Source organism: Macrobrachium rosenbergii, chromosome 40 (genome assembly GCF_040412425.1).
Source record: "Macrobrachium rosenbergii isolate ZJJX-2024 chromosome 40, ASM4041242v1, whole genome shotgun sequence".
In the NCBI taxonomy this organism is placed as follows: domain Eukaryota; kingdom Metazoa; phylum Arthropoda; class Malacostraca; order Decapoda; family Palaemonidae; genus Macrobrachium; species Macrobrachium rosenbergii.
In genome coordinates, this window is record NC_089780.1 from 26,597,002 (window position 1) to 26,623,981 (window position 26,980).

The 26,980-nt window shown below is 37.1% G+C and overlaps 1 protein-coding gene across 50 annotated transcripts in view; it reads left to right on the plus strand.

Annotated features, from left to right (window-relative positions):
- The window catches only part of LRR (Leucine-rich repeat), a 264,962-nt gene that overhangs the window by 9,621 nt on the left and 228,361 nt on the right, over positions 1-26,980 (plus strand). For 26 of the 50 annotated variants that reach the window (XM_067083412.1, XM_067083415.1, XM_067083420.1 and 23 more), the window contains exons 1-4: positions 2,605-2,810; positions 7,110-7,207; positions 7,468-7,518; positions 13,422-13,481. In XM_067083412.1, the coding sequence (XP_066939513.1) occupies positions 2,774-2,810; positions 7,110-7,207; positions 7,468-7,518; positions 13,422-13,481 (246 nt within the window). In that variant the 5' untranslated portion in view covers positions 2,605-2,773. Of the gene's footprint in view, positions 1-2,599; positions 2,811-7,109; positions 7,208-7,467; positions 7,519-13,421; positions 13,482-26,980 lie in introns of those variants that run through there. The other 24 variants (XM_067083429.1, XM_067083416.1, XM_067083408.1 and 21 more) reach the window with 3 other exon arrangements.

Here is a 26,980-nt window from a genome sequence, read left to right on the forward strand (position 1 = left end):
AATGGTTCAGAAATGAGAAGTGTTTAGTAACGAAGCCAATGGAGCAATGAGGCATCTGGAGAAGCCTATGGATGAAAGCTATAAATGTGATTCTAAATAACTGTGATTTGTCTTTTTATTACCAAGGAATTGTTGATGTCAGCAAACGCTATGACTGTGCAACTTTTACATTGCAAGCTAAGGATCTTGTTATAATCACAAAAGCAAGCCATGTTAAAATTACATGTGGGCAAATATGATCAGCAGTATATGGATACAGAGTTGTTTTGGGGCTATTCAACACAACCAAACCCCGATTAAAAATTGGACGAAAGAGAGCTATAAGAAACAGTGCATTGAATACCAGAATCTGTATAAAGCTTAATAGTCGAACTGCACCGCTGGAAAATATTCAGAAAATCAGCTTTACACTCTTACTGAAATTGCAGTTGTGCTTACCAGTAACCTACAGTTACTGTTGAATATACAGTAATTAGTTTTCCACAAGCAGTTACCTACAAGATTATTAATCACCTCTTTTGTTCAGTATGAAGAAAAGCTTGCTGTGCTTCTGATCATTCCACTCCTGAAGGAACCTAGAGTCTTTTTCTGATGCCTGCAGGAATTTTAACACTTCACTCTTTACTTTTCGTGAAGCATTTAATTTTAATTATTTTATCGGCCAGGTCGATTTCTAATGGCTGTAATCAACATTTTTTCTGAGCTGAAACTTAACTTAACGGTTTAATGGCAGTGGCAATTGAACAGAAACTGTAAAATCATTTACCACAGAGGCACTAACAGATTATTTTGCTCAGATGGAACATTGGCATTAATCTCTGATGTAAGGTTAGTTAACGGTTTCTGCATCAAGGCCCAGTACTTCGGTGAATGATGCATGCTAATGCCAGCGTTAGTACAGGAACCTTTTTTTATTGGTAAGTATTGCTGCTTCGTTTCCTATTGAAAATAAGCTATCTTAGCAAATCTGTTGTACTTCAATTAATTTTAGTTCACTTGTTAATTATGCAGACGTGTTGTTAATGAGCATAGCAAAAGTGCTATAGAGCAGTTTTAAAACTTCGTTCAGTTCAAGATAGGCTGTAACGCCCCCTTGGAATGCTAGTTTACTGTTACTGTAGTTTTTCTGACTTAAATTGCCGGTTATTTGTTGTCATCTTCACCCTGTCCACTGTTTTCCATTTAGTTTACATACGGTGCCTCAGTGGAAGCCTCATTTGCTTAGGGATGAGTAGCATTGAAGATCTGTCAGGTACGGTTGATTGCATAATAATAATAATAATAATAATAATAATAATAATAATAATAATAATAATAATAATAATAATATGTTCTCACTGTTTTGTCAATCTTAAAGTAATTTGTCATTAAGGACACTGTAATTGAACTAATACAATTTTGTTAAATTCTTGTGATGTCAAATGGATTCGCTCATCCATTTGGAATTCGTAGCATTCCTGTCGCCACTAACTTAGGAAAGTGAAAAAAATCAGTGCCAGTTATATAATATATATATATATATATATATATATATATATATATATATATATATATATATATATATATATATATATGTTATGTATATTTATATATATATATATATATATATATATATATATATATATATATATATATATATATATATATATATATATATATATATATATATACACACACACATATAAAAGAGAGAGAGAAAGTTTAATAGCATAGTTCTACACTACAGCTAATTTTGACAAAATGCCGTGCCTTTGTTATGCATATAAACTTGACATACTTGTTACAGGCTGCTTTGAGAACAGGAACCTGTGCTGGCATAAGGCCAACTTAGTCTAGACTGGTCGAACGAACGAACCTGAAACAGAAAAATAAAAACCAATATGTTCGAATTCGAAGTGTAAAAAAGGAAGGCGCCAAATTCACGGGCACCCATTCTTCATTGTCAGTATTTGTTTGTGTATGGGCAGGTGTGTAAGTTTATATCAACACCCAGGAAGGAAGTAGATCGCATACCTACCGTATTTTTGTTGCTTGCATACATCAATTATAAGCTCGCTAATGTGAATCTTAAATCACGTTGCAGTGATGATATTTCACGGCTTGTTCATCCCAAAAGTTAACGTGCACCGCATGCATGATGTATGAACATGGCATAAACTAAATTTATAATGCTATTTACCGAGATAAATGCATTCTTCCCCGAGATGAGGCTTGGAGATGCTGTCATTAATATTACACGGATGCTGTTCATCCGTGCTTGACCTTAGGCATTAATAGTTTTGTGCAATGGAACAATCACTTTTTAAAATAGAAATATCTTATCGAAAATAACGTTAGTTTTATACGGAAATGTGGTGATGGATGATAGCTAGTTATGAAGAGTGAATCATTTTATATGCAAGTCTTTACCTAGAGAAGAAGGTGCCTTGTTTACGTTTATCAATAAGGTTGAGATGAGCAGACTAGAAAATGTATTGAAAAAGTAAAACATGGAACGTTTTTGTACATTTTATGTATTGACATTCTCGTATGAACGTGCGGTATTTTATATATTTTCTTATAAAAGCAAAAGTAGGATGAGAGATGTGGCATCGCTGCCGAATTGAGGGCTGTGACGTCACAAACATGGAGTAGTGTGGGGACACTCCTAGATGAGGTATTCCCTTGTTTTACCGCTTGAAAACCTAAGTTATTCCACACAACGAATTCTGGTGTATCGGCAAGGCCGTAGAATGTCGTGATTTATCCCCTGTGGTCGTTAAAAGCGTACAGGATGACCGGAAGAAACATAATTACTAGAGAACTGAGTGGTGAGTATTTCAAAGGTAAAATTGAAATGTAAACAAGACATTGCGATGTGCGGGAATTGCTCATCATTTCTTCGCCTATAAATCCGATTTGATCCAAACTGCTTTCACGTTCCGTAGGGCTAAGCCCCGGTCTTCCATACTATGAAATTTCCCGAGATCGTTCGAGTGTTAGGATGCTGTAATTACTTTTGTAGTCTCGGTAGCTGAAGGCAACTTCGGTTACCCTACCGAGGAGACGGGATTGATTAAACCTTAGCTTAGGCAGCCAGTTGTTATTTTCTTGTTTCTCCTCATTTTATTAGTGCACGCAGCACAAGGGTTTTGAAAAGATCGATCTCGGTAAAAAGGGTCGGCGTTGGTGCTTACGGGAAGTGTGTAGAGTTGATTTCCATGCTGAGGCTAGGCAACTAGTCGTAGGGGAAATGACTTGAAATTGCTCGAATTTAATTACCTATAATGGGTAGGTTAGGCTTCGTCTTTCATTAGGCTTAGTCAGAATCAGGTAGGCCTGAGCTGGTATCTGCCTTGGCTAGATTCTTGGTCGCCTAGCCAAAGTTACCCTGTAATTCACAGTACCCCATAAAGGTGTTGGGAAGAAGCCCCTGCCAGGTGCCCAGGTGAGGTTAGAAGAGATGTAGGCCATTGCTGTATAATTTGGGTATTTACATGATTTTCGTCTACAGAAACAGGCCTATTGATAGCTTTGTCCTAACCAGGGTACTCACTGTAGTACAGTCCATAGCAGATGCATTCCTGCTCTCAGGCACTCGTCTTTGAGCCTCGAGCCAACGTCTGATTAAGCATAACCCATATTAGTAGATATTTTAACACCAGCTCCTACAAAACTGGTATCCTTTTAAGGCACAGGCTAATGGGTATTTAGGCTATTAGATTTTAGGCTAGGTTTTCGTTAAACCAATCAGACTAGGCCTGATATATCCACCAAACACAAGGCCTGGTTATGATAGCCAGGTAGACACTAGGCTAGGTGCAGTCCTGATGTTGCTTTTACGAAAAGCTTCTTAAGTGTAGGCCTAGTTCTTTGTTAAATAGCCTGAGTACTGAGAGCTAGTTTCAAGGTGTGGAAGTTGATTCACTGAAATGTTGAACTTGTTACTCATGCTGTGATTGGTCAGATGTTGCACACTGATGATGGGATAAGGCTTTGGCTGACTTCCTGCCATATTGTGTCATTTTTAAGAATAGCATAGCCTAACTGTGGCTGTTTTACCAAATTAATGACATACTGTAGGTGGCATCCAGCTCCCCGTGTTATAATAACTGGTGGTAGTTGGAAACTTTCATCAAATTATTCCCCTTCAGACACTGTAACCTCCGACTTTGGGGTATTATGTGCAGCAATATTCCTGACACAGTCAAACTTACATGAAAGTTGATGGCAGTAATGAACAGCTGCAACAATACCATAATAGCGGCCTTGAAATAGGTTATTGAGAAGTGGGGAATATCATCTTAAAACCACTTATCAGTATTTTAGGGAGTTTTTGGCAGGAAAGATAATAGCATAAAGAACAGATGCAGTGTAGGTGGTAATTGAATTCAGTCTGGTAGGTTAGGTTAAGTTTGACTGGACAAGAGTATTATGTATACATTCCCCATTTGATAAAAACCCATTTTGCCTTAATTAAAAGAAGTTAGGGTTTGATTTTAATGGGTAGGTTTGTTAAGGTGCTTAATCCAAGCTTGGTTAGGCTTGACTAGATTTGTTAGGTATGTTCCAAGGTGCTTAACCCTAATAAGGTTAGGCTTGATAACATTGGGTAGGTATATGAAGGTGCTTAGTAAAAGCTAAGTTAGACTTGTTTAGATTGGGTAGGTATCTTAAGCTTGATTAGATTGGGTTAGTACGTTAATGTTAAGTATTTTCTCGAAATACCTGTACCCCACCTTCTTGGACATGTGCAATTTTGTGTGTTGGGAAGAATTTGCCTTTCGCCTTATGGGGTAGAGCTCACTATTTCCCTTGCTTGGTACACTGTAGGTAATATTTAAGGTTTGTAGCATCCTCTATGCAGTGTGCTTTTCATCTGTTTGTCTCTTCATTCACACATGGCTGCCTAACTTCTTGAACTTCAGCTTGTTCCATTGGCAAGAGTAATTTAAGAACAAATTCTCGGGGCATTGAATATGTGTGCATTAGGACTCAGTAGTCTTATTACTCTTTAAAATAATAAAAAAGGATCATTACTGATTAGACTGTGTACCCACCATCACATCCAAATAATTTGTGTGTGCATTAAGAGACTTTGAGTAAAACAAGAAATTTTCTGACATTTAAATCAAAAGGCCATTTGAATAGTGAGTATCCAAGGCCTTGTTGCATGTGTAGATTTTAGGTATGTGACAATGCAATTACAGTCTGCTTAGGAACGTAAAAGTGGCTAACTATTCAAAATAATGATTTACTGTGTCTTTTCTATATATGCAGTGGGTTAAAGAAGATGCAGATGATAACCAGAGGAAAAATGATTTGGAAAATGTAATTATATCTGTATTTGGTATATGTATAATTTTGCACATAGGTTACATATAAGTATTTAATATATACATGCTCAGTACATTACTATGTGCATGTGGGGTGAACAAAACCTGTAAGGAATGATAAATGTATGATGCATGTTGAATAAACAAGGCATTCTAACAGTACAGAAAGTACAGTTCCCCATCTTATGACTAGTATTGAGGAGCTTAACATCATTGTAAGTCGAGGCAGGTTGTAATGTGTAGGGATGTGGCATTACAGTATTGAATTATTAGCAGCGTGATGTTGTTAGGAATTAGTTAGCTGAGCTGTTGGTATATTGCCACTGTCATTATGTAGTGTTGTAGAGACACACACACACACACACACACACACACACACACACACACACACACACACACACACACACACACTCTCTCTCTCTCTCTCTCTCTCTCTCTCTCTCTCTCTCTGGTGGGAATTCTTGATCTTCAATTATGGCAGTGAAACTTGTATACTTTGTTGCTGCATCAATTGTCATGATCCATGAAGGTTGAACCATCCTTCGGAGCGACTCGTTCCTTGCCATTGAAGGTTAACCTTGTGTTAATGCCATAGTTTATTGGTTATAAGTTGAAAGACAGCTTTAGCTCTGTTTTTTTCAAGTCAGCTTAGTACTGTGTAGCGAAGAGATGAATTAGAGAAGAAATCAGTGCTTTGAGGATTGAAATACATTATTTTACTAGGGACAGTGTCAGCGAATGCAAATATGGAGAAACAAGTGTACAGCAGTTGGATAGATACTGGGCACATTTTGTGGGCTTGAAAACTCACAGTATTGTTCATTTAATGTCATCCCCTGTGATATGGCTATTTAAAAATACTCCAGTTGAGTGACTGTTGATAGGATGAAGTTCTGAAGTGATTATGATCATTAGCCAGTTTGATGATGTGTGCATAATGTTGCCCAATCAAAAATGCCTGTCACTTGTGCTTTGTATGTATCAGCTCTTACAGTTCAAGTACATGAAGAATTAAGTCATTTCAATGAAATCTTGTTGCTGGAAGTAAATGAAAATGCTTGTTGTGGAAAATGGCCAGCGTTTCCCTGAAAGTCGTCATAACAGCTTTTTTATTCGATACTGTTGTGACATTTCAGGGAATGGTCTTAGATGTTAGGACTGCCTACTTTATATTTGGACTGTTTTTAAGAAATACTGTACTGTATTATTCTTGAATGAATTAATGCATATGATGAGTATTTTGAGTTGCTACTGTTGTTTGAAATGTTCAGGATAATTCCTTCAGAACTTCCCTGTAGTTGGTTTAATTATGATGCTGTAATGTGGTCTCACATTAATTTGGTACTGGGTATAGGTGTTACAGTTTGCTTATTTGAACTGTAGCTTTTGAATGCAAGGATTAAATGAACTTGTGAGTAGATGAGCCATAAAACCCTGGAGGAGGTGATAATTCCTTTAGTAACTTGTTCAGCATTTGGAGGATCAGTAGTAGAAGCAAAAGAGCTGTGTTCAGTTTGGTATAATTTTGAAGGTTTCTTGTTAAAGGAATTAAAATTTGTGTCCATATTTCCTTAAAATTTTAGGGTATATTTTGTCAAATTTCTAAACTATAATGTAGTTTACTGCCTTAAAATGTAATTCAGTTGTAATTACTGTTCTTTGAAAGAATTGTTGAAGTGTTATAAAACTGGAAATGGTTATTGCAGTAAAAACAGTGTCTCTTCTAGTTGATATTCATATGAAGATAAACTCCGAGTTCACAAGAGGGTGTCAATCTCTGTTCTTTTTCCTCAGATTCCATACGTCAGTGCTTGGGTCGGAAGGTGAAGCTGACCTTAAAAGTGCTGGTTAAAGTAGAGACCAAGGGAGATAAAACAGAAAACCGTGTGTTGGTAAGCATCAAATAGATTATTATTGATTCACTCTGTAAAACTTCATGGTTAATTGAAATGAATGAAATTTTGTTTGTGAAAATTTTACAAATGATTGTGTATGAAGTTGTTCCATGTTAGTTTTTCTTACAAGAACTTTGTTAATATTTGCAATTGGGCATGGAGAAGCTATGGTAATCAGTAAGTTTTAGATCTGTGCAGTATATATTAGTTATACAGTATACAATTTATTATTTTTTTTTATTTTTTTTATTTTTCAGGCCTTCGCATCATGCCGACTGTTTGTGTTGACAGCCAAAGTTCCCACCAGGGTAAGTGTCAAAGATTTGTTCTGTATGTAGTGTTCTTAAGAAAGTAGTGGCTTGTTGTTCCTTTGTTTATCCATGTTAATTTTTCCTTCTTACTTCTTACAGAAATACTGTGTGCTTGTTTTGTTGCTTCCACTACTCATTATCTTTGAGATAGATACGTTTCATTATTTTTACATAGTCTTGTAATCAACAGGATGTGACTGTGTAGCATTGCTTAGGATTATGTAAGCAAGAGTAGTTCTAAGATTGTTAAATGTCAAATGCATTTTATAAAACACTAAAGATATTACCTCAGCAACACAGCTTATTGCAGTTATAGGAATATTGCTGCTAAAGCACCAATTCTATTGAAACAGTTGGCTTGCCAATCCTGAGAAAGAAGGAATTCCAGTGTTATACATAGATGAAGTTAACACTTCTCTTCTGTCTTCAGTTGGTGTTCGCATCTTCATCTGTGCCTGTTCTACTTTATGGTCGTTCCTATTGGTCACCTTCCTTCTGCTTCCATACCTAATACTTTATTGACTAACTGCCCTCCTGATGTTGATCCTCATGGGAATTGTATACCTTCCTTCACTTTGAAGAGCTCTTCTGTCTGTGTCCTTCTTGATTCTGCAACTCTTACTGCTTAGTCTGTATCTCATCAGTCTTCCCTTGCTGGATTGTTTAGATTAGGAAACTTATTTCTTTCTCTACTCCTACACAGTTCTGTATGTGTGTCTGTTAGTCTCTCTCATTCAGTTGCCAAGCAGCCCTTGGTGCCACTGCACAGTCCCTTGCTGTGCTGTACTCTAAAACTTACATTAGACACACAATAGTTGCTGAAGGCTCTCCGACAAATGTCTGGGATGACATTCTTAGCATTCTTTTGTTGCTTTCCTGATGCAGTTGGTCTCAGCTGCCGTGTGTTCTGCTGCTGGTACCACTATCACATCCACTGCAGCTGTCCCAGTTGTTGATGTACCTGTTTCCATATGGAATTCTAAGATGTTTTTGTCGTTTGCTGTTATTGCTGCAGGAAATACCCTCATGCTTCTTCATCCTATGTACTTCTCAAGTTTTTCATTTTGTTCCTCTCTTACTTCCTCACCCTCCTTTGTACTCTTTTCAGTCCAAGACCAGAGGAGAGGCAAGAAAAAGTTTACAAGGAGAGGAGTGACAGTGATTACTCTCATGTGGGGAACCAGTCTTCTGGTAGGAGGGAAGGTGATGCTATTGTAATGTACGTTTGTGCCCATTCACCTGTCCTACCTTTACCTCCCCTTCGATCCCCTGCCTATACCCTGATGCAGGTCTGGATGCTTTCCATGTGCAGTGATGGCTGTACTACCATTAAATTTTACATCACTTGTTCTAGGTACCATGCCTGGTACTTACATGTTTGCTACCATCAATGGATGGCTTCCTGGTACCCAGTACCAGCTCTGGGTGTTGTAGTGCCATTACTTGGTCGTATGTTGTAGACAGGGCCATTGACTGGTGTCAGTATCCTCATCTTCAGGATCAGAGGTCACTGCCCACCACCTCAGGGACTGAGTGACTTTTGGTTTGGTAAGCTTTCTCCAGATCAGTCTTGTGGAATGGCCAGCATAGTTTGGGGTGTCTGTAGAGCTTGATGGTTATGCCCTGATGGAGCCACACCATTTTGAACTGGACAGGCATATTCGTAAGAACATTGAACTCATTTTTGAGTGAAGTGGTCTCAGAGAGGCTTTGAAAGGTAACCCCTAGACACTAATTCTGCACAATCAGAGGGACCTTTGGGTTTGCTGTTGTGACACACTAGAGGATGCAGACCCCTGTCCCCTGCAGAGACCCATTAGCCTTTGGGCTGATGAACAACATTCTACGGGAGTGACGTCATGCGTAAAGGATCGCTTTCTCTTCTTCTGAAGAAGTGATCATAAAGTTAGTCTGCATCATGTTTGGACCTGTGGCTAAACATGCTAGCAGACTTTACGGTGCCTGGTTTCTTTCTAAAAGAAGACAGTGAAAGTTTCAGGAAACTTTTTATTGGGAAGGTGAATGCTGATCTTCCCCATGCACCATTCTGATAATTTTTGGACCCACCTGGTGCAATACCATTCGTAACCTCTTGTTGTGATAGGTTGTGACCAAGAGCAGTCTCTAGTTGTGGATTGTGTCAGTGAAGCATTTTATGCTTTTTTTTTTTTATCTTTTTATCTTTTTGAAGAGTGAGGTTGAGACAGCATTTGAGAAAAGTCGGACTGACTGACAGGATACCTTTATCCATCATGTGGTTGTTATACCGTCAGCAGGGTGTCAAAAAGATACAGACCTCTTTCAGACCCTAGCAGGAGTTCAGTGACCAGCCTGTCCTAATGGATTGCTCTTACCCCTGGCCCTGTCAATCCAGTGGTTTTGAATGTGATAGAAAACAAGCCATGAAAGCCATAGACGACTGCCTTCTTGGTTTATACAGTCATCTTTTTATGGAGAAGCTGACAAAGATGGAGAATGGTCATTGATCTCTCCCTGCTGGAAGAGTGTGGTCTGCAAATTTGAGTCAAGATAGAAACTCCACATTCATTTGAGCATATTTCCAGATACCTGTCCGTTAGGAAATACCTACGTTTTGTCTGTGTAGGAACTGTATATCAAGTTCAAAGCCTTGTGGTGTAGACTGGCTGATCCTGGTATCCTCTGAGTTGCAATTGCATCAGGATTGAGGGTTACTACTCCCTTATTATCACCATCTGGGGATCATGCTGAACTGGGTAAAGTTAAATCTCTGGCTTAAACAATGAAGTACGTAGGCATGCTGACCGTATGGCATCAGAAGAGATTTTCTAGTAGACGCTTGTCAGTAAGCTTAAGGTCATAGGGAAGTGGGATGTCTTATGTGCACTGCTCGAGCCCTTGAGAGAAGCTTCAGATAGAAACTTGACATTAAAAACCTCCTTGCTAGCCTTACTATAGCAAAGAGAATAGATTAGCAAACATGCTTTTTCATGTGGCATCCGATGTTCTTAGGGATAGAATAAGCTCTTGTTTGTTGTATTTTCCTGAGTTGCAGCAAAAATTTGAAACTTTTCCAGTCCCTAACTCAAGGTTTGAGAGCTTCATAATTTCACCCCGCCAAGACTTTGTTGATGGTGATCAAGAAGAGATGTTTCTGTGTCAGATTAGAGTTGTGTGATGTTAGTTGAATACAGTATAACCTGGCACCTTAGGCCTGGATGTTAGCACCTATTCATGTCCAGAGGTAGGCAGAAAAGGATACCAAGAACACCTTGCAGTCAGACTTTGTGAAGTTATGAGATTGGCTTACCAAACATCCAGTGAAAAGAACAATCACTGTTGCTCTTTTTTTAGGAGGACCCTTTCAGTTGCTAATGTACTGGGCCAGATCATCTTATTCCTAATTGAGGGACATCACCCACTAGTACAGGCTGTCCCCGGTTTACGACGGGTCCGGCTTATGATGTTCCGAGGTTACTGCGCTTTTCAAATATATTAATCAAAAATTATTTCCCGGTTTACGAAGCATGTTCCGGGGTTATGGCACGTCATACGCCGATCCGACGGAAGAAATATGGCTCCAAAACAGCAGAATAATCAAAATTTGGATGTTTTTTTTTATGAAAAACTCAATAAAAATGCAGTTTATATCTTTTTCAATACACCCAAAGCATTAAAAGTAAGGTTTTCTTAGGATTTTTGACGATTTTCGCCGATTTTTCGGTTTACGACTATTTTTGGTTTACGACGCGGCGGAAAAACGGAACCCCTGTCGTAAACCGGGGACTGCCTATAGTTAGATACTTTCCTCTTGGGACCTGTGATGGCTGCTCACCAAGCTACTTTTGGACTGGAAACCTCTTTGTCCAAGGCATCGTGGAGGGTAAGATAAATGGGAGTGTGTTTCTTGTCTTCTTCCCTCCCTTTTCCTCCTCTCCTACAATACAGACAACTAGGGTGGTGTTTCACATGTATTTGGCATGCTGTAGACGAGTATGGCCAAAGGATATGATTCACTCTGCCTTCCTTGTAACAAAGGGCCCAGTGTGGTGTTTCTAGATATAAGTATTGTTAGAGAGTTTATGGTAACTGTTACCTACCAAGCCGTATCTCCCATACGTAGACAGGAGAGATAGGTTCCCTTAAACTCGAATAAAATACCAAATGTTGGCACATTGTATGTCAGGCAGTATTGGAGGTTACAGATATCTTCCTTCCTTTGGTCATGTATGTAACCAGGAAGCTGACTTATCCAAGAGGTGACAACTGCAAATGTAATCTTTGCATGAACGTGTTCAGATTGATTATAAAAGACAAAGATTTTTTTAATATTTTTTTTGTTAACAAAAGACAAATTAAGACAAGGTTTTTTATATTTTGTAAGAGCAATCTGCAGTTTTCATAAAATTCCAATTTTCCTAGATGTACAATACCTTATTGTATATTGTCTACTAATGTCGTTCCTTTAAAACTGAACTCGGCATTTGCCCCTGTAGCCAAAGCTGGAGGTACAGTACAAAGAACCTTTAATATAGTATTCCCCCAAGTCAGCTGCTTGTGGCACACTATCAGTTTAATCCCCTCCCATCAAAACCATGAAGACATATTGCTTGGTTGATTTCATCACATACTAGTTTCTATACACGTCGGTCATTCCAAATTTGATGCTCCTACCTAAAATGAAAGTGTGTTGTCAGCATACTAATTCTTCTGATACATTTTCTTGTGCAAAGGTAGGGTAAATTATTTATGATATAATTTTGAAATATTCCAGGTGCTTGCCCTTCCAAGGAGTTTTGGGATATACAATGTGGTTTACTGTAGTGATATTGAAAATCAAATATTTGTGGGTTGAAAGGAAATCACAATTTTGATGAGTTACCTGGGGGCCACAGTGAGTTTTATCTTTTATTAATAAGGAAGTATTATAATCATTTACTTGGAGAAGAATTTGTTTGTTTTGTCTTCTGGCTACTTCAGATATAATCTCCAGGATGCTGTGAAGGAACTGGGTCTGTAGAGTATGTTAAAAACTTATGGTTTCAGCACCAGTGCCAAGACGGTTAACATCTTTGAGAATATCCTTTGCTGTTTTACCTTCCAGCTTCTTTTTTGCCCGTAGTAATTCGATTGTCTTGCGTATGACAGTTTGGGACTAATGTATATTACTATGCATGTTATGGGAGATATGTTTCAGTTATCAGAAAATTTGCTTTTACTATCTTATGTGCATACTTTCACATGGAATTAACCAAGTAAGGCATTTGCCGGATAGCTATCCTTATATGTACAGGTGAAAATTGCTTAAATTTATAAAATTTTAAATAAGGAAGAAAATGAAGGGCAGTGGATGTGTTGCTTGAAAATAAATATTGACTCATTTGCAAACCTCTGTTAAGGCTGAGTAATTCCCCACCCAACACACACACACACACACACACACACACACACACACACACACACACACACACACACACACACACACACACACACACACAGAGTTATTATCCAGATCAGGGTCTCACCCAGAATTCAGTCACCTGCTGCCAGTCAAGAGTCACCCAGAATTCAGTCACCTGCTGCCAGTCAAGAGTCTGTCTTGGATAAAAATAAAAGTTATGCAAGAGTCGAGGTAGCCTTTGGCGTAATTTTGGCAACGGACAGGAAGTAAACAAACCTAAAATGTAACCACCTTGTTGGAGGTGATAACAGTCAAGTTTATATTAAGTATGTTATTAACGTGTTTTGGAGTAAATTTTAAAATATCTGTACTTTGTTGTTATAAGAATAATTTTTCTGTGGTGATGTAAATATTAGCTTCCCACTTTTACGCCTGAAAATGCCACTTCCTAACTGCCTTCATTGACATTTGCCTTCACCAGAGAAGAAAGTATTGACGTTTCCTCATCTCCCTTTTGCAGGTGGACCAACATTTTCATTACTTGGATATTCAAGGTATCGAGAGCCGACGCCCCAACCAGGTGAGTGTTGTTCTCGATCAATTCTTGATGGTGTACGGACCGGGTCTGGTCTTGCCTGTCCTTTCGCGTCTTTTCCTTACGCTTTCTTCGTCGCATATCGAATGCATCGCGAGGAATGCCGAACCGGACTGAAGATTTCGTTGCTTTTCTGTAATATGATTTTTTAGATTCATTTTAAAGCGTATCGTGTGCAATTTTGCATTGCTAGAAGGGTGGTGGACTGTGTTCAAGATTGCGTTGCTTCCACAAGTTGTAGCCTGGTACCGTGAGGGTACAGTTTTCTTTTTGTGGCGAATGTTGCTGGATTCCACTGGTAATTTACAATATAGTTTTATAATAAGTGTCTAGAGTTACGGTGGTTTGGTGTGAAAAGCGGTCTTACGCACAGCATGCGTCTTCTGTCTATTCAAGTATGGATGCATAATGAATGCAGTTTTACGTTCAAGAAGAAAAAGTTTTTAAATCGGTTATTACTTAAATATGAAACACTTATGCAGCTCTGTTATGCATTATTTCTGTATCTGTTTATGCATACGCAGAAGGAGTATGTTCTCGTAAAATCAGAATTCTAAGATATCTAGGATACCTACATTTTTTACTTTTAGAAAAAAAAAAAAAAAGTCGACGATGTTCTGTATATCTTAAATCCTGTTGACCAGGTTGGTTATCATTGTAGTAAACAGGATTTTTATTGACTTACTACCGTAAGTTATGGTTATACAAACACCCATGATAATATGCACAAACGAAATAAAATACTATGTATACGTTTCTTGTGATCGTATCTGAACAGATAGCAGGGAGAAAGAGAATGCCCATGGAATGGTAAAACTTTGGGTTGTTGTGGGGAGATATGAAAAGTTCAGGCTTTTCATATCGAGGAAGGTTTCATCTTTTCTTTATTGGAGATGATAAGAGAGGTAAGTCTTGTTAGCGTTAGATCGGGCGCATTTTGGATGCTTGAGAATGATGGAATCTGATTTTGGGCGAATAACAGAGGCACGTTCATTTAGTATGCGTTGTTAGCTAACCATTCTCCGGGTTTGTTGTTGCATGCTCTCTCTCTCTCTCTCTCTCTCTCTCTCTCTCTCTCTCTCTCTCTCTCTCTCTCTCTCTCTCTCTCTATATATATATATATATATATATATATATATATATATATATATATATATATATATATATATTATAATAATCACTTTTGTACGTGATTCATTCATCACACATTACCACAGGTGAAGTGTGTCACATTATATATATATATATATATATATTATATATATATATATATATATATAATCCATATATATATATATATATATATATATATTTATATATATCTGATATGAATTGAGAGAATTACCTTTTTCTATTTAAGTATCTTTAGTCTCTTTAATTTAAATAATTTTGGATATGAGACAAATCCTGATTAATTGGCTGGCATCGTATGGTGACAGTAACAGGGACTGCATCTGGACATTGCTGTTGTTCATAGAGAGTGTGACGTCCCCGAATAAGCTTCATTCGTAATCAATAACATTTATATTTGGAAAACGCTGATGTTGACCGAATTGCATAATGAGTGTTTTGTTGCTCAGGTGTTGAAATTCGTTAATTTCATTCCGTTTATTGTAAAAGACGAAGTTCAGCTTAAGTAGGTGAAATAGTGGTGTATTTAAGATATTAATGTGAAGGAAACCAAGTGCTTTCGAAGTGCAAAGGAAAGGCGACTGAGAAAGCGGTGAGATCTTAGTGAAAAGTAAAGTATTGACATAGAATGAAAAAGAAAGTATTGAAATTATTGAAATGAAAGGTAATGATGAAACACAGATTTGTAAAGAAAGAAAAATAAGAGAAAATATTTACGTGCAAATCGGTGGAATTAATTGAAAATATTCACTTGTAACGGAAATGGAATTAATAAAATAAAAGAAACTGTTTAACTGCGGGTAAAAAAATCCGAGTAAAATTTTGGTGTGCAATCAGAAAAAGGAAATATTTCTTGGAAGGGAAAGCAGTGAAAATGTGTGTAATGAACAGAAAATATGAAAACGTGTTGATTTGTAACTGAAAAGAAGTGAGAAAGCTTCCTAGTGTCAGTAAAAACAGCGCAAGTATTGAAGTATAATGATTAAGTTACCGAAAGTATTAACGAAGTGTAATGAAATGAAAATCTGAAATCACTTGAAAATCTAATAGAAAATAAACCGGAATAACAGTGGAAAAGAAAATAGTGTTGATACGCAGTTGAAGGGAATGAGAGAAATGTTTAGAGCGTAGAAGAAAGGAAACCAGGATGTGTGCAAGTGTTATGTTATAGAAACCAGAGACGTTATTTAAGAGATGGAGGAAATACCACTTGCCAAGTGGCCCCAGACTGGGATGGACCCGCACCGTGTTTTGCAATGATTGTAGAAACCTGTGTGTGTGTGTGTGTGTGTGTAGGATCTTTCTGTAACATCTAGCTAACCATCTCTCTCTCTCTCTCTCTCTCTCTCTCTCTCTCTCTCTCTCTCTCTCTCTCTCTCTCTCTCTCTGTATAGCATCTTTCTGGATCATCTTATAACAAACTTTGTCTCTCTCTCTCTCTCTCTCTCTCTCTCTCTCTCTCTCTCTCTCTCTCTCTCTCTCTCTCTCTCTCTCTCTCTGTATAGCATCTTTCTGGATCATCTTATAACAAACTTTGTCTCTCTCTCTCTCTCTCTCTCTCTCTCTCTCTCTCTCTCTCTCTCTCTCTCTCTCTCTCTCTCTCTCTCTCTCTCTCTGTAGAATCTTTCTGTAGCATCTTGCCAACAAACTTTCTCCTATCTAACAAATTTTTATAAAAGGAAAGTTCTTTGGGAAGTTTCGAACGTAATGATAAAACTGATTGCAAGTTTCAGTGGCGTCATTTTTATACAATGCTTTATTTTTGTTTTCTAGTTACTGTTTTTTTTTTTTTTTTTTTCTCCGTATTTAAAGTTGCGCTCATTTCGAAGGGCAAGTCCTTCGATCAGCTCGCTTGTGGAACTGGACTTTATAATGTCCTTTGGACTAATTTTTTCCTCTAACCTGGCCTTTGTTGGTCTTTTTTTTTTTTTTTTGCTTCGTTAAAGTGTGGCCACCGATTTTGAGAGATTATCATAACTTATTTTATCCGTTGTCGTCTTAGATTATGTTATGCTTCCTTTAGTTGTACATTTCTGATTGTTCATATTGACCTCATGCATTCTACTATAAAAAGTAAATTTAACCGGTTGTTATACCATTTTTATCAATGATGGATGATCATGGCTTCAATATTATCAAACTATAAACCTAGTAATTTATTTATAATTGCCAAGAAAGTGTTATGAAACTTTAAAAACCTGCAGGGATCTAGATATTGAGTGGATACATTACAACTTACTTTCGTTAGATTCAGTGTGTGGCAAAGTGCAGGTTACCTAACTACTTAACGCAAACACTTGTGTGAAATATTGAAAAAAAAAGTTTGTTTTTATGTCCGACGTATAACATGCAGCGAAAGTAGTATATAGGCTAGTTCTCTGTTTTATGTATTTTTTTGGTTTCATTTTGTGTTTGCTCCATGACCCCCACACCACGCGGTGCACTGTAGGCATTACTTAATGTTCTTTGCAGCGTCCCTTCGGCCACTAGCTGCAACCCTTTTCATTCCTTTTATTGTACCTCCATTCATATTCTGTCTCTTCCTTCTTACTTTCCACCCTCCTCTAACAACGTTTCATAGTGCAACTACGAGGTTTTCCTCCTGTTACACCTTTTAAACCTCTTACTCTCAATTTTCCTTTCAGCGTTAAATGACCTCATAGGCCCCAGTGCTTGGCCTTCGGCCTAAATTGTATATTCTGTCTATCTATCTATCTATCTATCTATCTATCTATCTATCTATCTATCTATCAATCACCCCCACGCAGTTCTTTGACATTTTAATGTAGTCTGAGTTTTATGCCAGTTTTTCATAATCTCCGTTATCATTAATAGAAGGCTGTAATCTCTCTTATCTGTTTGAGGGTATTAACAAAGTATCTCGAGAACGAGTAAATGCATTTTGGGGGTTATGGGTCAACCCCTTCTTTTAGTGGCTCCCGTCAGGTGATGAGTTTAGCCACAAAAACATTCATGCGATTTATGTTTGTAGTGTAACCATTGTATAAGATATTCACGTATTCGTTGGATTTGGTTTCGTCTTTACTATGGCTATATATATATATATATATATATATATATATATATATATATATATATATATATATATATATATATGTGTGTATATATATATATATATATATATATATATATATATATATATATATATATATATATATATATATATATATATATATATATATATATATATATATATATATATATATAATGTATGTAGTACACAAGATGATATGCACTTCCAAACTGTATATTTATAATTACTCACATTCTTCATGTTGATAACATCTTGCATGCGTGAACCTTGCTCTTTATTTGTTTATGAGGTTTCAAGTGCCTCAGCATGGTGGTAGTCCTCTAGTAGTACTACTTCTACACGGCTGTCACTACTATTAGTGATATTCGCGACTGAAAATAGTGCTGTTGTCTGTAGGAAGCTTTTAAATATAGAACCCTTCTCTCGCTTGCGTCTATGAAACAAAAAGAAACAAGAAGAACCACGGGTCTAAGTGTGGCCCTCTTCAAGTCCTCAGGTGGATGAAGTCGCGTGATCGATCGCCCCTACGCTTTCAAAAAACGATTCCTGGAGAGAGAGAGAGAGAGAGAGAGAGAGAGAGAGAGAGAGAGAGAGAGAGAGAGAGAGAGAGATTAAGGGAGGGAGAGAGGGAGAGGGAGATAGAGAGACTGAGGGAGAGAGAGATTGAGGGAGAGAGAGAGGAGAGACAGGGAGAGAAGAGAAGAGAGATAGATTGAGGGATGGAATGAGAGATAGATTGAGGGATAGATTGATGGGGGGAGAGAGAGAGAGATTGAGGGAGATAAAAGGGAGAGGGAGAGGGAGATAGAGAGACTGAGGGAGGGAGGGAGGGAGAGAGAGACTGCTTTATTTCACTCCCTTTTTTCTATTTCACTTCCTTTTTTTCTTTCTTTTATGATTTAAGAGTATTGCCTGTCTTCCCGCCATCACCATCGACTTGTTTGTTTTGCCAGTGCTTTACGTTCGAGGGTGCTAGGTTGTTTATGCCTCTCTCTCTCTCTCTCTCTCTCTCTCTCTCTCTCTCTCTCTCTCTCTCTCTCTCTCTCTCTCTCTCTCTCTCTCTCGACGTTCCCGGAAAGAAGGCTGAAAAGGCCTCTTGTGTTTTCACTTCATATTACAAGGCGTCGAGAGAGTGATTTGAATAACTTGATATGTGGAACTGCGTTGGATAATACTTGGCATTTAGGGCGACTTCGTATGTAGTTTATTATTATTATTATTATTATTATTATTATAAAAGACGTCAGAATTTCTCGCACACCTGGCGTGCTTCCGTTGAATGCATTGTATGTTAAATTTTCACATTTTTTTATAAATGTAATACACTAAATATTTATACCACATCGTAGACTAAATATTTATAGAGCATCACATTTCAAGATCCAGATATATATTTGAGTCATAGGACGTTATTATGTGTTTGTATTTTTTCATAAAGGAGCGTAGACATGACTCGTTCAGGCCTTACTTCGTGTGTATATTAAATGTTCCCGTAGGCATTACTGAAAGGTCTTTGCAGCGTCCCTTCGGCCCCTAGGTGCAACCCCTCTCATTCCTTTTACTGCACCTCCGTTCATATTCTTTCTTCCATCTGACTTTCCACCCTCTCTAACAATGTTTCATGTGCAAATGCGAGGTTTTTCTCCCGTTACACCTTTCAGACCTTTTTACTGTCAACGCTGAATGATTTCATACTGTTGGTCTCAGTGCTTGGCCTTTGGCCTAATTTCTATATTCTGTTCTATATTGAATGTAGAAATTTCAAAGTAGCTAAGTAGCCTCCTGGGTTATTAATGCATAGACAAAAGAGGAGAGACTCGTGTGTTGTTGAGGAGAAGATACGGTGGAAAGGTGATCCGAACAGAATCCCTTTCGTGTTTACCTTAAGAGTCTCTACAGGATGTTTGTTCGGTGTGAAGTGGAGGAGATCGCTTTGTTTACGCTCTCTCTCTCTCTCTCTCTCTCTCTCTCTCTCTCTCTCTCTCTCTCTCTCTCTCTCTCTCTCTCTCTCTCTCTCTTTCCCCTAATTAGCCCCAGTTTATCATAGCATTCCAGACTGTTAAACAAATTCCTTTCCTCACCGCGTGTGCGAGGTACATCCTATTTACATTCCTTACACTTTCCCCCCCTAAGCCATCACGCATATGCAACGTTCTCTCTCTCTCTCTCTCTCTCTCTCTCTCTCTCTCTCTCTCTCTCTCTCTCTCTCTCTCTCTCTCTATAGATATTTGTGTACATACTTATCAAAGTAATTGAGACAGTACCCGTTCACCTTTTGTTAATCTCTGTCTACCATTTATCAAGATGACCAATATATATTCTCTCTCTCTCTCTCTCTCTCTCTCTCTCTCTCTCTCTCTCTCTCTCTCTCTCTCTCTCTCTCTCTCTCTCTCTCTCTATATATATATATATATATATATATATATATATATATATATATAGATAGATAAATAGATAGATAGATAGATATTTTGTGTGCATATTTATCGGAGTAATTGAGAAAGTACCCCGTTGACCTTCTGTTAATCTCTCTGTGTACCATTTATCAAGATAGCTAATACAGATTCTCTCTCTCTCTCTCTCTCTCTCTCTCTCTCTCTCTCTCTCTCTCTCTCTCTCTCTCTCCCTTTATAGATATTTTGTCATAGGACATATTTGCCAAAGTAATTGAGACAGTACCTGTTCACCTTCTGTGTATCTCTTAGTGTACCCTGTATCAAGGTGATATACATTCTCTCTCTCTCTCTCTCTCTCTCTCTCTCTCTCTCTCTCTCTCTCTCTCTCTCTCTCTCATTTATTTTCCATATTGATAAAGAAGGCCAACAAACTTTACCACTTCTCTTTTCCATTCCCCTTTGAAATGGAGCTTGGGTGAGTGTGCTTGGCTCTGCAGTGCCACACCGCCTGGCTCCAAACGGTTTTAACAGTGCCAGTTTTGTATTATTAACAATACACAGCCGACAGCGAGGGGCCTCTGGATTACACACTCTCTCTCTCTCTCTCTCTCTCTCTCTCTCTCTCTCTCTCTCCAGATGTTGTGCAGCGTGTTGGCAAACCGCTTAATTAGCAGTAAGGTCTTCTCTCTGGATGGCTGTATGGATTTGTCCAACAGACATGTTGTTATTATTATTATTATTATTATTATTATTATTATTATTATTATTATTATTATTATTATTCACAGAAGTTTACTAGTGGAAGCAAACTTGTTGATAGGCTTCATTCAAGTATAAAATTCTTGAATGAAAGGAGAAAAAGTAATGGAGTTTATTTCAAACGAGACTGAAGGACTGATGGACTACAATTTTCTTCTTCGTATTCATTTCTCATTGGTTGTTCATTGTTTATTAATTTAGTCACGTCGGCGTAATTCCATAAAACTAGCCCATGGTTTCTGGATTAGTTTCATAACTGCAAAAAGTGGCTTAACCGGATAAGAATAGAAAACAAAATAATAAAATAAAATACTAAGGCTGAGATATGATAGGTTGACGGAGTTTCAGATGTTGAGTATTATACCGTAATGGGTGTTTTGGTAGCACGCTACTCGGTTTCTTATAAGTGTATGTCGGTGATTGTTATGCTGTTTGTACCGATTACCGAGCCTTCTCCGTACCAGGTTGGGATTAAGCAGGTGTGGCATAGGATTGTGTCTTGTCCAGCCAGTGCATATGACAGATTCTCTCTCTCTCTCTCTCTCTCTCTCTCTCTCTCTCTATATATATCTCACATACATGTATATATATGTATATATGTATATTATATATATGTACTGTATATATTATTATATATATATATATATATATATATATATATATATATATATATATATATATATATATATATATATATATATATATATATATATATATATATATATATATATATAATTTTTCCCACGTCATGCTTATGCTAACGACTACATCGATTGTTTTGTTTACTAACGGAGAAAAACACTTTTCCCTGTAGACCGCATTTCAGCCCTTAGGGCTTCTCCATGGTATGACCACGAGGGGTGTCACGGGGCCCTGAAGGGATGTTGTCAGCTGACCGAGTCCTGCCTGCTGTGAGGTTCAGGGAAAGTGAAGCGTTGTATCACCTCTGTCTCTCGAGGCTCTGGTCCTCTGCAGGCCTTCGAGGAACTGGTTCCTCCTCCTCCTCCTGATTCTTGTGAAACGTTGTTGTTTTGTTGATGTTGAATGAATTGGGCCCTATGCCAGCACGGGTCATGGTGTTAGGAGTAGTCTGGGAATGTGCGTGGAGATAAGTGATGGACTGTGCGTAACTCTCTCTCTCTCTCTCTCTCTCTCTCTCTCTCTCTCTCTCTCTCTCTCTCTCTCTAGTATATATATTATACATATATACATAGATACGTATGTATATATATATATATATATATATATATATATATATATATATATATATATATATATACATAAATAAATAAATAATACATACATACATACATACATACCTATACAAGATAATTCCATTTTAAACGACTTTTTAAGCTTGAGTATAAAAATGTCACGGTGATCTGATATATATATATATATATATATATATATATATATATATATATATATATATATATATATATATATATATATGTGTGTGTGTGTGTGTGTGTGTGTGTGTATATAATCATAATTTATGTAGCTGGGGATACTGACATCATCCACATCTTCCACTTAGGGCGTGCTTAATTGGCCGTACCATCTTTACTTCTATTTGTGGTTGCCTCGTTCCATATTTACTGGTAGTTGCTTTACACCGGCTGGTGACCTTAAGACCACTGTTCTCAAATCTCGGGATGTGCTTCAGCCTCTGTGCCGTGACGGTCCGAAGTTTTCATTTTTCTTATTTTTATTATTGATTAGGTTCCCTTGTTTAAGTGTATGTTGAGACGTAGTTGGATTTATTGTCATTAGATTTGATGTATTAACTGTTTGTTGATTCTTGAGGTAATTTTAAGAGTATTTTCTTATTTTTTATTATGTTAACTTACTTAATTGTATATTTAGACGTAGTTGAATTTTATCATTATTATTAGAGATGATTCATCATCTATGGTTGTTGATTCTCCAAGTAATTTTATTTTATTGGATTTTTTTGTTATATTATCATCTTCTCTCTTGGTGTTCATTAAACTTTCCCCTTTCCTCATTTGGGATTTGTGTTTTGTGAATGTTTGTATATAGTTTATGAATAATAGTGATGATATACCTACCCGTTCTTGGATATTTTTAACATAATCCGAAATACGTCAACTTTAGGTCTTATACATATTAATCCCTTTATTACAGATGGGTTTTGTTTAGTGAGCTTTTGTGTCCAGTTTTTAGGTCAGAATGAAAATAACCATGTGTCTGCTTATTCATTCTGGTGTATTTTTCACCTATCCCAAAATATGTCCACTGTTACTCTTATAAATATTAAGAAGACCCGAGATCACTGTCTTTATCATTCAGCTGTAAAAACAAGTTATCAAAAGTAAGAGTAAGTGTCCGTATCCCAAGGACAGCGTACGCTGTACGTGTTCACGGTCATCAGAGAATTTAATTTACTAAGTCGACGAGGTTAACAATATTCACTGCTCTCTTCGACCCATTAAATATAGAAACCAAGACTCATTCAGCGTCCGTGTTAATAGACAACAGATGGTGAAGGCGCATGCTTATAGGACGTGCTCACGCGCGCGCATGAACGCATTCGGACGAATTCGTATCTGAGAATCATGCTTATCTATTGTGTTATCGTCGTCAATAGGCAGATGAGGAAAAAAAGAAAGAAAAAAAAACGGATTGAATGGTCGTGGGCGTCGTCCGGCATGGCGCACAAGAGCGACGATCCCGTGAATGTGGATGGGATTTTCGCCCTTGGGGTATTTGTGATTCTCATCCTCCCTCCCCGTCCTTTTTTTTCCTGCTTGTAATTTTCATGGTGCTTTTGATGCTGGGGGAGGGACGTGTTAAGGGGGTGCTAGATATACAGGGGAGGGGGAGCCACTGTAACTTAGCTTGAGTCTCTCTCTCTCTCTCTCTCTGTGTGTGTGCTTGTAATTTTCATGGGGTTTTGGTGCTGGGGGAGGGAGATATTTGAGGGAGCTTGTGCCCGGGAGGGGGATCAGTGTAACTTAGTTTGAGACTCTCTCTCTCTCTCTCTCTCTCTCTCTCTCTCTCCAGGCAAAACTGTATTGAATTACAGCTTGGCTGTTCTCGCTTGGCTTTATTTATCTGTTTTAGTCAAGGGGTCAAGAAGAAAGTTCAGTGTGGTTGGTGGTGGGTGTGTTCTATTGACTGTTGCCTGTTTCGATGTCTCTGTTGGACATGTTTGTTTCACTTTTTTTTTTTTTACAGCTGTATCTGCATTATTGCCTATACCCTTGCAGAAATACGTACTGTATTTATTTCAGTTGTTTGTTTTAGGTATTCTGTTCGGAAATATGCCATTTGTCGGTTTTTCGTTTGTTTACTTTTGTTTTGCTACAATCTCTTTTTTTATGTATATATATGTTTATGCTTGTAACTTCGCCGTATATATGAATGTATAGAAATATAAACTGTATTTTTAATCTGGTTTTTGGGAATTGCTAAATATAAATTATTATTATTATTATTATTATTATTATTATTATTATTATTATTATTACTCAGAAGATGAACCCCATTCATATGGAACAAGCCCACAGGGGCCATTTATTTGAAATTCAAGCTTCCAAAGAATATGGGGTTCATTAAGAAGTAAGAGAAGGTAAAGGGAAATACGGAAAGAAGAGACCTCACCTATTAAAAAAAACAAAAAATTATTAATAGATAAAAATATATTAGAATGAAAGGAGAATAACCTTAGGGTAGTAATGCATTAGTAATACACCCTGTATTATATTTTTGTATTTATATTTACATCTGACGCGCAGTACCTGTAAATACATGCGCAGTAAATATTTCGTCCATTGGACCCAACCGCTCTCGTGTCAGTGAAAGGTCAGGACTGTTATTTTTTATACTTTTTGTTTTTGCTTTTTTTTGTGTTATTTTTTTGTTATGGGTCGTGTAAAGTTTCCTTGCTTCGTCTCGAAGCTTCTTGAACTCGTCCTGCAATTATTGTTGTTGTTGTTGTTTTTGTTGTTGGCCGTTTGCTGAGAACTGCATCGTGAGATCCTCCTAAATCTAGTCGTGGTGTTGTGTATTATCTTGCATCTTGCTCTGGGAATTGTTGTTGTTTTCTTTGTCTCTTTATTTGATTTTTTTTATGTTTTTCCTGACGACTATTATTATTATTATTATTATTATTATTATTATTATTATTATTATTATTATTATTATTATATTTAAGAGCTTTATCATTGCTCTTTTGTGTCAGATATTAAGATAGTGATTATCCCTTCCCAACATGGGTGTTTTTTTATCTTTAGATGGGATAGTACGAGAGGGGAAGACCCTCCATGCCCACAGCAAGGCCAAAGGGATGAGATTGCTAGCCATATAACCTCATTTTGATCCCTCCTGACGCTGGTACCCATTGATAGTTGAGTCGAGTGGTGGGTGGTAGGCAGTCAGGGATCGAACTGCAAGACCTTTGCTAATGCGAGCCTAGTGCAGCACCACTGAGTGACTAGGCCCATTATTACTATTATATATTGTAGCGTGTACATCATTGATATTGTATTTGATTTCTTTTATTGATGTTTTAATGACAAATAATTATTATTAGTGTTGTTGTTCTTGTTGTTAATTGTCATATTGTTTGGTGGCACTGTCTGTTTATTACGTTAAATTTACATATATACTCGTGTATATATGTATACATATATGTATATATACATGTATATGTGTATATGGATATATATATATGTATGTGTATGTTTAAATGTATGTGATATATATATATACACATACACAACCTGTGTATGTATAGTGTGTGTGTATATGTATATATGTATATACAGTATATTTCCACATCAAACCATGTAGGCTCTTTGATCCAAACAAGTGGCCCGCGCGGTCTGCTTTTGCAATTCATGCAGAGAAAAATCGGCGTCAGGAGAAAGTTGACTGCCAGCCATAGGCCACGAGGTGATGATAGGCTCGTCACGGCTCTGACCTATATTTGCATAAAATGCTGGGGGCGGAGAGAAGGGAGGGGGTGGCGGGGTTGCAGACACTGGTTCCATGCCTCCGCCAAAACGGGTTCTTCTTTCTGTTTCGTCATTCAGTCTCTCGGTTTCTGTTCCAGGTTCTGGACGGGGTGGGACTGTCTGGGTTTGTTGGAAGTTGTCGAGGACTTAATAATTGTTTTGTTATTTCTGTGATATTTTCTTGACCTTTCCTGAGATAACTTTTTTTTTTTTTTTTTTTTTTTTTTTTTTTTGGGGGTTTATCAAAGGAAGATTTGAGGAAATGTACATGAGAACTTATATTTATTTTTTTTATATTTACGGGATTTTTTTTGCAATATTTTTAATTTGGAAGGATTTTTTTTTCTTTTAGGCAGTTTCAAAAATGATTTGGGATTTTTAAGCAGTGTTTAAAAAATTTTAAACAGGGTTTAAAAGCGTAATTTGAGATTTTAAAGCTATTTTTACATTTGTTATTTTTTGTTTATGAGCAGTTTTTAAAAATTGTATTTATTTTTAAGGATTTATTACATTTTGGGATTTGTAATCAATTTTAAAAATTTATTTGGGATTTTTAGCTATTTTTAACACCGTTCTTTGGGATTTTTAATCAGTTATTAAAAAAAATTTTTTTGAAAATACAATATTTTGAAATTTTCAGCGAAACGTGTTTCGAGGTTTTAAGGCGATTCTTGTAATGAATAGTTAAGTCCAGTTCAAGTTTTTTCTTGACTTGAATTGTCAGATTTTCTTTTGTAAAGCTAAAGAAAATGGATTGAATTTTATTGGTGACCTAGATATCTGGCAGGTTCCTGCCAAGATACCACTTTTACCAAACTGCTTTCTAGCCTTTAAATTTCATATTCACTATGAAAAGTCTGGTGTCTTGTAGGAACTACTACTTTATCTTTGTTATTATTATTATTCGCAAGATGAACTCAATTCTTTTGGAACAAGTCCACAGGGGCCATTGACTTGAAATTCAGCCTTCCAAAGAATATGGTGTTCAGTTGAAAGTAGCAGCAGAAGGTAATGGGAAATGCAGAAAGAGATCAGTTAGTAGAAAAACAGATAAATTAACGAGTTAATGAATAAATAAAAATATAAGTAAATATTAAAACAAGTTGAGTTGCATTAGGGTAGTAATGCATTGCATCTTTGTTTGAACTTGCCAGCCCT